Here is an 18,295-nt window from a genome sequence, read left to right as displayed (position 1 = left end):
TTAGACTGGTCCAGAAAGAACAAGAAGCCCAGACATCTCACTGGATGGGACTCCTCCCACGAATGCCACTGTGAAATATTGACACCTTACAATTGGTTAGAGTAAAAAATTATTCATCCCATGAACTATCCTTGGACGTCCAACCAAAACGGAGACTCACGATGACGGAACAACCGCACTGGCTCCGATCCCAGGAGCGACACCACTCAACAGCGGCTTCCAGACAATGGAATTAACTGTGAAAGTGGCCTATACCCAAGAATGACCCAACAATGGAAACGAACAAATCATGACTAGGACTCAACTGGAATGGAGAATATTAGTAGTGAACTGACCTGTGGAAAGCCAGTGGGGAACTGAACTGTGACACACGGTGGTCGCCTTGTTCCTGGACGGACCTCTTAGAGACGGCCACTTTACACCAAATGCTGCCCTGATCAGCTTGCAGCCTCGATGCACACATGCCATATTGACAATCTGTGCCGGCTCCCGTGTCAAGTCCTTTCTATTCCCACACTGGTGGGGAGAGGAGACGGCCCTGCCGTCTCCTCCCCTCCTCACCACCCCCTTTCCTTCCTTCTGGTGGGCATTGGCTTGCCCCGCTGACATTCACTTGAGGTATTCTTTTCTGACTTTCATCCCCCAGTCTTCTGTCCCCTCTCCATCTTCAAGCAAGCGACTTAAATACAGTATATCCAATTTAAATTTCGCCCACAATCTTGGCCTTTCTGATTCAAGCGAAATCTCACAAAAGACGATCTTAGCGCAACTTATTGAGCACTTATTTGTAACTTATTTGTAGCACAGACCATGTCACTTTCACAACGTTGTCCGTGGGAGATCTACAACCACTAATGTCCTTCAAATGCTGTTTCACATACAGGAAGTTTTGAGTTCTCGAAAGCAGCTCGACATAATTTTTCTCGACGTTAAATCTGCATATGATAGGATTTCCATTACATCTTTATTTACATCTTGAAGAACTACTTCAGGATATCCGATAACCTCCTCACTGTACTCAAAAAGATTTAGCAGAAAAGATGGCTCCTTGTTGAGCACAATGGTCTCTCACGATCCTTTACTGTCTTCAGAGCGGTTCCACAGAGTGGAGTGGAATTCACACAGTTCTCGGGGATTGAGTATTGGCTTCTGCGATCCCTGAATAGGATTTCAGAACATCCCCTTACTATCTCTAGGGGTATACTATATTCGCTATATATTAGGGGTATACTACATTCGTTGTATACAAGGGGTATACTACATTCACTGCATGGAATGATCCCTTGGAAGCAAAGCTTCACCACTCGCAACATAATTACCCTCTCCAAACTCATTTCGGATAGACGGGAAGCTTCTAACATTGATAGCCTTATCATCCTGCCCACGAAGAACAGCAGAATAACTAACCGGCAATCATCTTTGATCAGTCCTGCCCTCAGCCAAATCAACTCGCTCAGCCATATGTTCCCAGCAAACGCGATTGGACTCCTCAACGACCGAATATCAACCCTGAGACGATTGCGTCAACAAAGTCTACAGACAAACGTTTTTGCTGATACCTACACATCCTGCATTTTATATCTTTCATATCACCATCGCTTTACGTGACTACTGTGTTGGAGGATGATATGTGTTCCTTCTCCTGTTCCTGGCCGCCTGCAGCATCTTCCCTGCATCCCCGCATTCTTCTTGGGCAAACGCTGAATGTATTTAGAGTATTATGTCTAACCTAATTTGTCTTTACTTCTGTAATTAATTATTGACTTGATCTCTCCTATATTTTATTTTATCCAATATTGATATCGTTTATAATTCTGTTTACCATCCTAGCATTTGACTGCTATCAAGGGGTGGCTGAAACTTTTCTTTACCTGCTTAAATAAATAAGATATCGATGGTTTGACTGCTGATGATTCTGCACAGGTTTCTGACAAAGAGAATGAGTGTTTTTTTATCTTCCTTCTGGAAGATAAAAAGGATAAAAAGGAATTCTTTAGGGAAGAGGACGCTAGAAATTTATCGAACTCTGACAGGAAGATAAATGATTATGTAATAACTGAGAGGAAAATGGAATAGAATTAGTTGAAGTTAAACACAGGAATGTCAACTGGGGTGGATGGAATCTATCCAGTTATATTAAGGGAGTCTGTGAAAGAAATAAGCAAACCCTTAGCAATAATTATGAGAGCGTTCTTGGATTCAGGGAAGTTCTCCAGAGACTAAAGATGTGCAAATGTATCCAAATTTACAAAGGGGGATCTTCAATCCCCTTTGTGAATGTGTGACACGATAAATTACAAGCCTGTTTGATTAATTTCTCTTTCAGGGAAAATATTTAAGTCACTAGCAAAAGACGTAATGCAGATCATGTAGACAAACCCGCAGTCATACATTACACTTAGCATGAGTTTGTTAAGGGGAAATTTTGGTTACCTCGGTGTGGGTACAAGGCACTGGATGCAAAAAATAATATACGTATCATATTCTTGAATTTCAGGAAAGCTTTTCATTCTATCCCACATAAAAGACTACTGTACAAATTCAAGAAGTGTGGCATTAAGGCATGTTGCAGCTATGGATGAAGGGATGTTTTTCAGTGGGAGAAGACAGAGAGTGGTAATCAATGGACCTTGCTGTATTTGGATTAATGTTATTATTGGAGTCCACGAGGGTTTGGTGTTAGGCCATTGTTGTTTTGTATATTTATCAGTGATATTGATGAAGATATATCAGGCTTAATATCCAAGTTTCCAGACGACACGGAAGTTAACAGGGTTGTTAATGACAATAATGACAATATGTAACTACAGGATATAGAAAAGTTGGGCAGATGGACTGAGAGGTGACAACTGAAGTTTAATATTGACAAATGCAATGTACTGCATATGAGTAGCAGTAACTCCAGAATAAGGTATCGACTGTAGTTGAAACAGTAGGAAAATGAAAAAAAGCCTGAACGTAATTGTGCAGTCAGATATGAACTTTTCTGAGCAGTGCAAACGGGTTGCCTTAGCAGCTCATGGGATTTTGTCAAAGATATACAGGAATTTTGCTAGCATGGATAAGGAGTTGATTATCACTTTCTTTAATAAGGCATTGGTTGGGCCACACATTGGCTACTGCATATACAGGTCTGGAGGCCTGAATTTAGGAAGGATGTAGAGCTGCTGGAACGAGTACAGAGAAGAGCGACGAGTTTGGTGAGGGGAAAAAGACGGTTGCACTTACTAAGAAAGACTTAAGTTCAGCAAATTGCAGAATCTGGAGAATCGGCAACTGCGAAGTGATCTGATTGACGTATACAAGGCCTTGAATGGTTTGAGCATGTTTACTGCTGATTGGATCGTTCCTCTTACGCGGATTGAGTACCTGATGGGGACATAAATTGAAATTGAAGAAAGACGGTTGCAGAATTGATGTGCAGAAATTTGCCTTTAGCCAGTAGGTGGTTGATTGCTTGAACAAACTTCCATCTGTTGTTGTGGAAGTTGATAGCTTAAATAAATTCAAGGAAGTGAACAAACTTCTCGAACGAATGAATCGGTGAAATTCAAATGTTTTTTTTTTTTTTTTTTTATAAAGTGTAAAAAGGAAAGGTGGCCTTATTTTTTACACTGTCATATACACATCGACTTTGGACACGAGTTAAATTTATAAATAAATAAATAAATCTTTATTGTGAAGTAGAATTACAGCACAATATCCCATCACGGCGACGAGCGCCAGGGGTTCACATATAGATAACATAAGTACAAATTCAAATGGCTACAAAATATAGCGAACTCATACAAAAGGCTACAAAATATAGCGAACTCATACAAAAGGCTACAAAATACAGATTACAAATGCAAAATGAAATACAAATACATCATAGAAACAAGGAGCTGAACACAAATAAAGAAAAACAAATACAACTTGGCAGCGATTCAGGTTTCAAGAGCTTTGATAAAGTTGTGTCTGTCCTTCTTTTTACTTATTATGGTGTCGATGTCGGCGTCCACACGGTTGAGGGCAGCGAGCATCTGCTTGGGCAGAAATCTTTCGGTGAGTACAAGCCTGTTGTGGTGAGCCACAAGTGCTGGTACCGACCTTAGGCTTGGCTGTGGAATTCTCCAATTGAGAACGCATTTATAGTGAGGTTTTTTAAGTTAATACCTAACATGTTACTTTTGTTATATAATAAGTGCCTAGAGGAAGGACTGTTTCCATTGAAATGGAAGATTGCTTTATTGAGGCTAATTAGGAAACCTGGGAAACCTTTAATTGAGCCTAAGTCGTACCGTCCAATTGCTTTGTTGGCTAATCTGGGGAAAGTGTTAGAGAGGTTAATGGCAATACGTTTACAAGACTTGTTAGAACGGCATGACATGATTACACCTAATCAGTATGGTTTTACACCGGGGAAATCGTGCGAGGATGCTCTTCTGGACTTTCATACATACATTTCAAACTCTGATTCAAAATATGAACTCGCTATATATATAGATTTTGAAGGTGCGTTTGACTCAGTATGGTGGGAGGCAGCTCTTTCTCAACTGTGTCGTGCTGAGTGTTCTAAGCAGTTATACAGTCTGTTCAGGAGTTATTTTTCTGAGAGATATGTGACTGTAAGGTCTAAACATTTTCTCCTTCAAAGACAAATCAGGCGAGGTTGCCCTCAGGCTCTGTATTAGGTCCTTCCATTTGGAATTTGGTGCTACAGAACTGGCTGGTTCGACCACAAGTAAATTGTTACGTGATAGCTTTTGCTGATGATGTCACATTAATTGTGGCAGGTCGATCACGACACGATTTGGAGCAAAATGCAAACCGTGTAATAAATGATATTAATACCTGGGCACAAGGATTTAAGCTTACCATTAGCCCCCAAAAGACCAAAATGATGCTTTTTAAAACCAAACTTGATTTGGGACGACCGCCGCAAATAAAATTAAATGGGAGACAGTTGACTATGGTTTCTGAAACTAAATACTTAGGGCTCATTATTGATCACAAGTTGTCTTATTATGCGCATATAACACATCTACATAGCAAGATTAGGAAATTTGCCGGCTATATTATAAGAGTATCAAGAGGAGATTGGGGTGTGTCCAATAAAACTTTATTTTTATATTATAAAGTGGTGTTTCTGCCTATGGTTACATATGCAGCGGGAGTTTGGTCTCACAGAGTGGCTCTTGTTAGATTTCAGGCTAAATTAAACTCACTACAAAGAACTATGCTTCTCAGTATATTAAGAGTATGTAGAACTGTAGCTACGACTGCACTTCAAGTGATGGCTGGGGCAGTCCCCTTGGATTTGTTCGTGGCTTATCGAGGGCTGTGCTATGGCATTAAGAAGAAAATATCTACTAGCCTTGTTGGCATAGAAGTTGACATAAATTCTGACATTAAGAGGGAGAAGAGAAGATGTTTAAATGAGATTGTTAACTTGTGGCAAACAAGATGGGACGCTGTATCTACTGGTCGAGTGACAAAGAAATTTATTCCGGATGTTACCTTTTTAAGTGACAGAACAGTTCGAAGTTGGTTTACGCCAAGTTTACAAACATCATTTTTACTAACAGGTCACGGCTCGATGAAAGCGAAATTATTTCAGTTGGGTCTTTCGGATACAGATCTCTGTTTTTGTGGTGAGAGTGAAAGTTGGCACCATATATTATATGTGTGTACAATTTACGATAATGTCAGGGAAATAATCAGGGAAATCATTGCTGAAAATGAGTTAGGTCGGGAAGAGGTGTTTGTATCTAATAGGAGTGTATTTCAATTATTCCAGGAGTTTGCAAAGGGAGCCTTTGAACTGAGGAAACGCCTGTTAAACAGTTGAACCAGAATAGTGTGTTGAAAAGAATACTGAAGTGGGTCCAGAATGCCCAAGAGACTATTGGTGATGATGAGGAGGATTTATTTATTTATTATTATTTTTTTTTTTTTATTATTATTATTATTATTTTTTAATTTATTTATTTATTTATTTATTATTTTTTTTTTTTCATTTTTTTTTTTTTTATTTTATTTATTTATTTATTTATTTTTATTTATTTATTTATTTATTTATTTTTTTTTTTTTTTTTATTATTTTATATATATATATATATATATACGTGTGTTATTTATTATTATTATTTTTTTTTTTTTTTTTTTTAAGCTCTGGATTGGGCCCCCAGAGGTTTTTTTTTTTTTTTTTTTTTTGTTGTCTCATAACCTGAGACCTTATGCGTCCCATCTACTGGAACTGGCCCACCTTCCCGTGGTGTGGACGAGTATCTAGAAGCAGCCTTCCTGGTGATAGCTGCTTCTCGGTAGCTAAGAGGTCAGCATAACACAACAACATAACATGCATTAAACTACACGAACATTGCACTATTACACGCTGGCCTGTTTTGCAGAGTCTGTTCAACGTACAAAGAAACGAGGTGGATTTGAATGGACGTTCTAGGAGCCACCCTACCTATACACACACATGTCCACATGTCCACATGTGGAATTCTCCAAGAGCAAGCATTCCAAATATTTGGAGATGATATTTGGCCTGAGATGAGTTTGGCTGTGAAGACCAGCCTCTTTTCAACGATCAGGATCTTCAACCTCGGGATGTCGAGTGCTTGTGCCATCATGGTAGTTGTGCTAGCGGGAGGTAGCCGAAGCTTGTTATTCGCCCATTTCAGTAGCCAGTATTCAGCAGTGTACACCCGCTTAAGGTTTGTATGTGCAGCAGAGGCCCATATTTCTGCACCATAGAGAATGGCAGGGTAGACGGTGGAGGTGATGAACCTTTTAACAGTGGCAGGATGTCGGACGTGTAGCAGCTGCTGCTTTGAGATCCACCGTAGACGAGAAAATCTGGTACTGAGTTTGTCGATCTGGTTGACAAAGGACATCTTTTGGTCGAACAGAACGCCAAGGTCTGTGTGCGAGGGTACGTTTGGTATTCGTACCCCTGCGAGTGAAACGTTGAGTACTGTCGGCATGGATTTAAGGGAGAATATAACCTGAGCAGACTTCAGAGGGTTAATTTTTAGATTGAAGTTTGCCAGGTACAATTCTAGATCCTTAAGTTGGGAATTAATCCTGTTGCTGAGCTGGGCGGGGTTGTCGCCAGGGTTAATTGGAGTCAGCAGTTTGAAGTCATTGGCATAGCATAGGAGACCATTCGTTGAGGCAATAATGGGCACGATGATGGCTGTGAACAGGACACCAGACAGGACACCCCCCTGCGGTACTCCAGCAGTAATGTCGCAGGATAGGGTATGTTGCTGCCGATGGAGAATAAGTATTCTCTGACTGAGAAGTGATTCCAAAAAGCACAGCATATCACCTCGAATGTGAAAATTCTCCTTAAGTAGGAGGAGCAAGGCCGGAATCGACACGGCATCAAAGGCTGCGCTTATGTCGAGGTATGTGGTTGCTAGCTCAGCTCTTTGTTCGAATGCTGAGAGAATACGTTCTGTGGTGGCTGCCAAGTTAGTGATTGATGATTTTCCTGCGATAGCATAGTGGATTTCAGGTGGTTTCGTCTGGAGGATTTGTTGAGTGATTGTGGGTAGCAAAGCCTTTTCAAGAGTTTTTAACAGACAAGAGGCAACTGATATGGGTCTGAAATGGCTGACGTTTGTGGCAAATTGGTTTTTGGGGATAGGGTACACTCTGTATTTATTCCACTGGGGTGGGAAATAATGCTCAGCGAGGCATCTGTTGTAGATCGAGAGAAGAAGGCCTATGATGAATGTGCTTAAGCATTTGATCATAAATTGTGGAATTCCATCCTCCCCAACAGTGGCTGTTGTGGGAAGGGAATTGATGGCACGTATGAGCTCCTGTTCCGTGATCTGGATAGTCCCTAGGACATCTGAAGGGTTTCATAGTCAGGCTGGACAACTGTAGATGGGACTGTGGTTGTATTTGAAAATCTGGCGATGTATTTGAGCCATTCTTGAGGATCAAGCATGTGATTGAATCCACCATGTGGAGCAGCATAGAATGGCTTTCCTTTCTTCAGAGTGCGGTTAAGGTTCACTTGGATTGCGTCAGCTTTCTTTCGATTAAAGTGGGCCCTGGCACGGGAAAAGGCGATTCTGTCTTTACTGTCATTCGTATGCTTCCATTTCTTATGTAGGACTTGTTTCATTTTGAAGCTGTTGTTAAGATCAGCAGTCCACCACGATCTGGAACTGGGAGTTACTGTTACTCGTTTGGTGGGAGCATAGTCGGTGACGGATTTAATCCATTCAGACAGGAGTGTCACTGCAAGGCTCAGGTCGCAGCCAATGAGGACATCCCAAGGAATGCAAGATGCTGCTTCTACACAGAGTTGAGGATTAAGTTATTTAGGTGCTGAAACGTATTTGACTATTTTGTTGTCAGGGATGTTGAAGTTTGGCACCTGCAATGACCATGTCAAAACTATGGGCTGGTGATCAGACAGAAGAATGCGATGGGATCATCCTCAGCTGTGCATGGTGTTGAAGCAAAAGCGAGATCCAGTAGGTTCAATCCCCTGGTGGGGTTCTCATTGACCCGTATCATGTTGATGGATTTGAAGAACTCGCAGAGCCTGATAAAGAGGTAATGTCGGTTTGGAGGCAGATTAAAATCACCACAAACAAGGCGTTGTGCAGACGGACGAAGATGGTTTAAGAGCCAATTCCCTAAATCTTCAATAATTTCAATTGTAGGCCCTGGGGGAATATACACAGATGCGATATCAATGTGGCTGGAGTGGAAGCGTAGCGAGACTATAATCGCTTCGAAATCTTCAGTTGTAGTTGAGGTCGAATTCTCATATGAGAATAGGGAGGTGTTGTACAGTATGGCTACTCCACCGCCTCTAGATTGCTCCCTGGATGCAGACAGCATGTTGTAACCAGCAATAGCTGAGCAGAAGAGTGTATCTTGATTAGGTTGAAGCCACGTTTCTGCGAGGCAGACCACATCAGCGACTTGGGAGAGGAACATCTGTTCTGCTGAGTCTAGTTTGTTCCTAATGGACCTGATATTTTGGAAGTACACCCTGATGACAGGTGTTCGACATTGGAGGTGTTCTGAGTTGGCGTGTTCGAAAGCGAACGGCTCGACGTCCTGACGAAATATGGACTGGTATTTTATGGGGTCCATCACCTAGGGGACTCAGGATACTCTTATCATGGCGGAGTGGTGCCTTAACATTTATCCAACATTTATGTTGGATGGCAGAATGTTTAATTTTTAGAAATTTAAAACTGAATTTATTTGCTTCCTTTCTTGATAGATGACACCAATTTACACTTGCTGGAGTATATTTTCTTTATATGTTAGTAATTCTAAAGTTCTGCAACGGATATTTCATTTTACTTGTACTGTATTCGAATCTGTGTGCATTGTTAATGTTATTTTAAAATTAAATTTTATGTTCCTTTTATTACTGTACAGGAGTGTGTTGGTAGGAACCATCGAAAGCCTTAGTTTTATATTTTATTTTCAGGAAATTTCTTATTTATTTCAATATACCAAATGTACATACATTGCAAGGAAAATTATTGAGTTAGTTTATTGAACAAGATCTCTCCGATAAGACACATCAAAGAGAGCAAATATCCTGAAATTAATAAAATAAAAGCACCTTTAATGTGATGTACTCCAAGAACTTTAATTTTGTTTTCATAAGGTTTATTTAGACGAGAATGGAACTCTTTCTTGAAGGATAGTTGATCCATCCACTTCTTCGGAAGCCCTGCTTCAACAATCTTCATTATCCTGCATTAAATTAATTAATTATTTAAAATGAAAATTTAATATCACTCAGTGTTAATAATAATTAATTATCGCCAATTTACTAACAATACCAGGTGTTCTTGCCATGGCCATAAAGCTTGTGAAAAGGACGATGAAGATGATCTTTAAAAGCCAAAAAATCAAAATACGTGAAGTGTTTATTTATTTTTTTTATTTTTTTAAGAAAGCAGTCGTCACAAAGTTTAGTGTATTATAGAAGCATAAACTATACACAGACATAATTAAATACCTCATGTGTATTTAATACCGAGAAAACTTGATTATTGTCCAAAGGGCACTCCAGCATTCTCATCTCTTGCCAAAGGCGAAATTTTTGTCCATCTCTATTCCCATCTATGTTAAAACCGGATGGTTCTATTCCCACCTCAGTTAAAGATGAAACCGACCTGATAGCATCCCACTTTTTTCTCACTCTTGTATTAATGATTTTGGTAAACCACCACCCACCATTTCTAGTATAACCCATCCACTGCTTCCTGTGGTCTTTCGTCAGAAGGATGTCAGAAGAATTTTGAACAGTCTTGATGCATTAAGGCACCAGGTCCTGATGGTGTTTCTCCGTTTGTTCTCAAAACCTGGGCTTCTGGAACTTACTCCTTTTCTGTATCGCCTTTTTACGCTTTCCTGTTCCACTTGTGTTTTTCCTTCTGCTTGGAAATTTGCTCATATCCAGCAAGTTGCTAAATGGGTGAAAAATCATTCCCATCTAATTGTCGTCCAATTGTACTTCTACCCTTTTAAAGTAATGGAGAAATTCTTTAACTGCCTACTCCTGAACTGTCCTGAAACCTTACATCTGATCAGTGATCGCCAATATGGATTCCATCAGTGTCGATTCGTTGGTAATGTACTGTTTATTGTTAACGATCTGCGTTCAAATTCAATTGAAAAGTTTTGTGAGACTTGCACTCTTGACATTTCTAAAGCTTCCTGTCGTATTTCACATAAAGGTCTCCTAAATAAGTTTCATCTTATGGATCACCGACTATTTTCTGTAACTGAGTATCCAGTTCTCTCTCTGAATGCTCTCTGAAGGTGATGGTAGATGGCCCTCTGTCTTCTAATTTCTCCACTAATGCTGGTGTTCGCTAAGATTCAATTCTTTCTCCCACTCTTTATTTCTTGTATATTAATGACATTCTTTCATCACCTGGAAATCCTATCCGTAGTTTTGCTGTTGACAGCAAACTGCATTCCGTCTTCTAGTTTGGAAAACCTTGTACTGAACAAACAGCTTCAACTTCTCGAATATCCTCTACCAATAACTTAAATGCTGATCGCCAGCAGTTTCCCAATGGGTCGAAGGTAAATTAGTTAATTTCAGTCCTGTGTTATCCCGCATTCTTCTGCTCCTATGCTTTTTTTCGATGGCACTCAAATTTCCTGACAAGATCACATATCTCTATTGGGGATTACTCGACTTAAAATACTCTTGGAATAAGTACATCACAATTGAAAGAGAATGGGCCCGTGGCACTTGTTTCCATGGTTTACCATCGAAACTGGTTTCCATGGTAAACGAATTTCACATAATGAAAACCATGATTACATCACGAATATTGCTTCCTCTGCATTTAAAAAATTGACTTTCTCTATCGCTCTAAGTGTTATTTTTCTTCTAAATAGCTATTCACTCTGTAGAAATCTAAGATCCTACCTGCCAACAGATATTGTTCTCACGTTTGGGGTAGTGCCCCTAAAACCTCCCCTAGAGATATTTCCTTGGGCACTGTTCTTCTGAATTGGCTTCTGTAATTACCCGTCTCTCACTCTCTTCCAAACTAGTCCCAACTAAGACACGCCAGCATCACCAACTTCAAACTCACAAACCAGCTTTTGTTCTTCTTTATTTGTTTCTTCAACTTCCGTTTTCTGGAACAACCTACGTATCTTCACCGATATTTTCTGAAAATTAAAATCTACGGAAATTCAAGTTCAATGTCCACAAGTATCTTCTTTCATCTTTTCAACCTTCAACTCACGCATGGTACTATAGATTCTAAGAACTTTCGTTTTGAGATTTTATTAAAAAAAACTTATTTGTTGTTATATTGTAAGCTTCCGTGACACTTCGAATTTGATATCATATTAGATAATCCAAATTCTTGCTGAAATATTTTCGTGCGTAATTATATATTTGGAATCCATGTCCTCTGGAAAGAGGCATATTAGCTCCTGCTAAACTGATTTCTTGGATTACCTCGTCAAAACCATTGCTCGAAAAGGAAGCAATGATAATTTCCTGGTTCATTTGCTTTTCAGACTTTTAAACAAGGAATGAGATGGAAAAATTGGTCATCAAGTTGTATGTGTTACATTTTCACTATATTAGGATATAAAACATGGCAGTTTAGCAGATATACTATTATTTTTGAAGAAAACTTTCCTTAAAAAATAAATAAATAACTTTGAATAGTTGGTTTTTAAAAAATGACATTCAACCATTATCTTCACCTTCAAAATGTAAGAATTTACAGTATCCAAGTGGTGAAAGTTGGATTTAATCTGACAAGTGTTGATATTTTGGACTTTTACCAAACGGGAACCAGCAGCTCAAACTGGTAATTCCTAGAATTTACTAAAACGCTTTGGTGAAAGTCCGAATTTCGGGCTTTTACAGACAAAGAGTAACTTTGAGTACTTACATGATACTGAATGATTCTCTGCAAGGATGGGAATGTTGCATGTATATTGCCATACAATAAGAAAACAACGATTCCTTCCCTACGAAGAAATTCTCCTTTCCAAATGCTAAATACTCAAATTTTATGACATCCTCAGTGAAAATGAAAGCATAATTTCCCTGTAGAACCTTCATCAGTCCATCTGCTGTTTCTTTAGGAAGAGAATTCTGGTTTTCTTTGATGCTCTTCCGAATTTCCTGGAAGCTTTTGTGGTCTGTGGTCTATGAAAAGAAAACACGAGCATCGTTAATTCATTTTAATTTAGAAATTTTGTTTTATCCTTGTGAATTGATCTGTTCTAATGGCCCAGAACAAAATATCAATTGTCGTGATGATTACTTTCCCAAATCTTACCTTTAAATAGTTAAGTATAGCTGTATTTCTAGCAGTTCCACATGAGTATGAGCCTTTTCTAATAGCAGTGGATAACTGGTCAATAGTTTCGAGTGCTTTTTCATGTCCTACAATCGTCATGAAAGACAATAGGGTACTGCCGTAAGCCATTACAATCACAACTACTGATATAGTCCAAAAGCCGTAAAGTAGTCGAAAAGGTGGGTAAACAACCATCTTTCTTGAAGCATCTGCAAATCAAAGTTGAATCAATGAAAACATAAGCAAAATCGTCAGTGTATATAATTAAAAAATTGCCAAGTAATTATTTCAGCACTTATTCTACACCGAATGGCCATTTTATAAAGTTTATGAATTAGGGAAACAAAGAGTGAACACACAAGATGACATGTTCAACAGAATTAACAGACTTCCAACGTGAAATGATAGTAGGATGCCACATAAGCAAGCGTTCTGTAAAGATATCGCAGTCATTCTGGGGATCCCTAGGTCAATGGTTAGTGATGTCATATGTAAATGGCAGAGGAATGGGACTGATTCTGTCAAAAAACGGCCAAACTCCGAAAACTAACAGAAAGGGACAAGAAAATTCTGCGAAGAACTGTGCACGCAAATCGCAATTTGCCATTGTCTCAAGTCACACAAACCATCTGTGAGAAGACTGGGACTAATGTTGCCATTAGTACCATACGAAGGGCACTCCTTGATATGGGTTAGAATGGTCGTGCAGCTGTTCACAAGCCAATCATCACCTCAAAAATGCTGGACGCCGATTAACATGGTGTAAGGAGGTCGAATCCTGGACTGCAGAGTAGTGGAAACCAGTCCTATGAGCAGACTAGTCGAGGTTCGCACTCTACCAGTCTGATGGCCGTTCCTTGGTGTGGCGAATGCCAGGGGGAACAGTTCCTTCCTGATTATATCCTCCCAACGATGAAGTTTAGTGGAGACAGTGTCATGATATGGAACTCGTTTCATGGTTTGGCTTGGGCCCATTAGTCGTTATCGACAAAACCATCGACGAAACCATGCTATACCATGTAGCCTGGACAATTATACACTTCCAACATTATGCCAATACTTCGGGGAAGGCCCATACCTGTATTAGCAAGACAACGCACCATGTCATTCTGCTCGGGTCGTAACAGAGTGGTTTGAGGACATGGGTGTGGAAAAGTTTGATTTGCCAGCTGATTTTAACCCTATCGAGCATATTTGGGATGTACTGATCGCCGGGTACGTGCACGTCGAGATCATCTAAAGAACAAGGCCTAATTGGTGGCTGCGTCAAAGGCCGAGTGGAGAACATATCACCTGACATTTATAAAAAGATGGTTGAGGGTATGCCGCGAAGATTGAAGAGCGTCATAAAAGCAAAAGGTTTCAGCACAAAACATTAAATGACAAAATAGAAGCTCTTTTTTTGTCTAAAGGAGAGTTGTCCGGATATTAATGGTTGGGCAATGGATGTGTTATATATAATGTAATTAATTAATTGCATAACTGATCTCCCACCTGGCTGAATGGTTGTGTAGGGGCTGTAGACCATATTTATTGGTTAAATAAACTGATTTAATAAATAAATAAATTGAGGTATGCATAACCTTACCCTGAGATAGAAAGTCTGCGTATACGAGCCACATAATCCTAAACCAAGTGAAGGAAGGGCCATCATACAGAATCGAAGACACCCTGAGCACCCAGAACATGCAGACAGAAGCTAAGAGGGTACATAAGCTCAGAGACAACCACAACTGAAAGAAAATCAGTTTAAACCTTATTAGTGGAACAGGAGAAGAAATATATGAACTTTGAAATTCATTTGTAGGAAATACTTGTTTTTCTCATGGAAACGCATGGTTTGCTGGATTGAGGTTTTCATCCAGCAAAGGCAAAATCCATAAAATCGATTTGCCTTTGCTGGATGAAAGATTTTCTGATGCACCTAAAAAAACCTCACAACAAAATCCTAAAAAACGGTTCTTGAAAATAACATTAAATTTGATGAGCTGTTCCGATATTGAAAGACAAATTTATATGAAAACCTCTGACCATATTTTGAACCATTAAATTTATCGTGAGCAATCCCTTGTGTCATTAAATTGTCACTAGAAGTACCAATAACAACAACTTCTATCGATATAATTATCCTAAACACATCCAACAATCTTGAGAATAAAGCTTCCTCTTAATTGTTTGTATAACTTGGTGCGTCCTTAACATTTTACATTCAACTAATCGCTATATTCAAGTTTAATCATAATGGTTTGGTTAGCTGGGTGTTAAAGGGTAATGAGATTGAAAACTGCTTACTTGTCCACTGAAAGGAAGAAATATCACCATAGACGTTTTGATTGTTCTTGGAGATTCTGTTACAAATACTAGTCTTAGGATCATAGGCGGATGAATTGCGTCTGCTCCTAATGTTCTTCGATGGTTAATAGACAACTTATTTGCCGTCAGATCAGATGTCTAAAAATCATAAAATGAATTTTAAAATAGTTCACTATTAAAATAAGACTGCATTTAAATTTGGTGCTTATGTGGTTTGCATAGCATAGCAGGTGTTTTGCATAACCCTTTTTTAAAGTCCTTATCACAATGTAGGCTGAATTAGTCGGTCTCGGGCGAGGTCGAATGGATTTTCTCCCGAAACACCCCTCAACAGACATTGACTATTTGTTTGGTCTGCATAGTGAATATTAAGGTATTTTGTAATTCAAGATGCAGAATCACCTTTCTAATTATAACCCTAATTGTAATAATAATATTTTTTTGGTTGTAACTGTTTAATGGCAATTAGGTTTCCTTTTCATATTTGACTTGGAGACATAACCATGTTTTGTTTGTATTTTTCTTTTAAAATAAATAAACTAAACAACTACTTTAATTTTATTACCTGAAGCGTTACCGTAACTTCCCAAAGGTAGCTAGAAGAAATCCTCAAACCCAATGTGCGACTCTTTAGGGCTGCAATTGGGACAGATTTTATTTTGATGCACATAAAGTTCAAGTGGTGGAGGACCATCTTGAAACTGAAGATTCCAACGACTGTAGTGGCCAGCACAATCACCAGACTTAAATCCGATTGAATATATGTGGGACGCCCTTGGGCATCGCATTGCACGCTGACAGCCAGTTCCTCGGTCACTTGATGAGTTAAAGTCTGCGCTGATGGAAGAATAGGATTTGTTGCCACAGCATCTTATACACACGCTTATATCAAACACGGTTCACTACTGTCAGGCCTGTTTAGCCGTTGGAGGGGATAATACGCCGCACTGATGTCATACAACCATATTTTAGAGCATCTTGTATCAACTTCTGTAATGAGAACTTTTTTGGTAATTTTTATACAACCCCTACAAATGTCCATTATACCTGTCCGATGTTTCCCTCTGTCTCCTCATTTCATCGTTAATCTAAGGTACACGACCTACCAAATTTTGCCCAGCTTCATAACAAGTTGCACGAGTTACACCACCTTTTCTGCTGTTCTCATAATTTTGTAAAGCAATGTATTGAGTGTATTCCCCGATCCTATCCAATTTAAAATTACACAAAACACACATCTAATCTGTATCACATTTATACACAAAACAAAATCTAAATTTGAAGATCAGAATTTTTTCCAATAACTCTTCTAAATAGCAGTTCCAAATTTTTCAAATTTATTATTTCTAGAATGTTATGAACACCTACCATGTTGATGACAAACTGCTGAGGGTGAAAATAAAAACATCACCCAGAAACCTAGTAATTATTCAGGTGTACTTCCCGACATCTAACAGTGAGGACCAGGAAATAGAAGAGATGTATGAGAAAATCGAGGATTTCTTAAAATTGACAAAGGATGGTGACAACGTTGTAATCCTGGGCGACGACAATGCCGTGATTGGGTCGCAATATGATAGAGTAGGAGTTGGGAAGTTTGGACTGGGAAACAGGAACAGCAGAGGCGACACACTGCTCGACTTCTGTGAACAGTACTATATGGTGACAACCAATACCATATTTGAAGTACCACAGAGAAGAAGGTACACCTGGAGAGCTCCAAGTGATATACAACGCTATAAAATTGATTACATACTAGTCAAGACAAGATACAGCAACCAAATTAATCGAGCCACAGTTATCCTGGAGCAGAAGTTGACACTGACTACTGTCTCGTGATGGCAAAGTGCAATCTTACATTTAAGAAATTCAAACGAATTGGAAGGACTGGCTGGGATTTGGATAAATTACAATATGAACATGCTAAGAGGAATTACGAAGAGAAAACAAATGAAACCATTGCTAACATCACAGGAGAGATCAACTGGGATTTGATAAAGCAAGATATATTAAAAGTAAGGCAGGAGACATTAGGAAGGAGGAGCTTTAGTCCAAGGAAACCACAGATCACGAAAGAAATACTACAACTCATACAAAGACGTAACAAATATAGGAAAATATCCACAGAGGAAGGTCAGGAAAATTATAGATACACAAAGAACCTAATTACAACCAAATGTCCGGATGAAAAATAAGACTGGATGAATAAAATGGCAGAAGACATTGACGAGGACTTGACAAAGAGAAGAACAGACAAAGCGTATAGGAAGATTAAGTCATTACAATACAGTCCCAAAACGAGGAGCACGATGATTAAAGACAAAGAAGAGAACCTACTGATGTACCCAGAGGAAATTGGTGAGCGTTGGAAGGAATATCTAGACGAACTCTACTGTGGAGAAGAAACAATTGATGAGAACGACTATATTGAAACAGAAGACAAGGTGGAAGAGGACGCTAAAGGCCCAACAATTACAAGCAGTGAATTTGAATTAGCATTAAGTCAATTAAGAAACAAGAAAGCAGCAGGACCAGACAATGTCCAGGCGGAGCAACTCAAGAATATGGGAGGAGACATGAAAGATAGACTTTATCAAGTGATACAAAAAATCTATGAAAGTGGTGAAATCCCAGATGACTTTAATAAAAGCAGAACAACCACTCTTCCAAAGAAAGGAAATGCTAATGACTGTGTCGATTACAGGACTATAACCCTACTATCCCATGCATCCAAAATCATCTTGAATGTAGTGCACAACAGGAACAAGAAAGGAATAGAAATGGTCATCGATCAAGATCAGTTTGGCTTCAGAGCTGGATGTGGGACAAGGGAGGCGCTTCTAACAATGAGAACAATTCTTGAAAGAAGAATGGAAATGAATAGGAGAACATACATTGCTTTTGTTGATATACAAAAGCCTTTGATAACGTAAATTGGAAGAAGTTGTTCAGAGTCATGAAAAACTTTGCTGGACTGGAGACACAGAAGGCTTATCCTGCATCTGTACAAGACACAACGTACTGAAATAGATATTAATGGTACCATAAATGAAGCACGGATCAGGAAAGGGTTGCTCTTTATCCCCATACCTTTTCAACATGTTCATCGAGGAATCCATAAGAAAAATGAAGCAGGAAGCAAAGGGTAT

General features: G+C 39.1%; 1 protein-coding gene across 1 annotated transcript; it reads left to right on the top strand.

Moving 5' to 3' along the window:
- The first annotated feature begins 16,502 nt into the window (after positions 1-16,502).
- On the top strand, positions 16,503-16,985 carry LOC150084102 (protein CFDP2-like). Its single transcript, XM_090376115.1, has one exon. The coding sequence runs from the start codon at positions 16,503-16,505 to the stop codon at positions 16,983-16,985; it is 483 nt and encodes a 160-aa protein (XP_090232241.1).
- Positions 16,986-18,295: the final 1,310 nt, after the last annotated feature.

This window comes from Mastigoproctus giganteus, chromosome 6, assembly GCF_048544385.1.
Source record: "Mastigoproctus giganteus isolate SK-2022 chromosome 6, ASM4854438v1, whole genome shotgun sequence".
NCBI classification, from domain to species: Eukaryota; Metazoa; Arthropoda; class Arachnida; order Uropygi; family Thelyphonidae; genus Mastigoproctus; species Mastigoproctus giganteus.
Note: the sequence above shows the minus strand (reverse complement) of the source record. Positions and strands in the feature narration are given on the sequence as shown.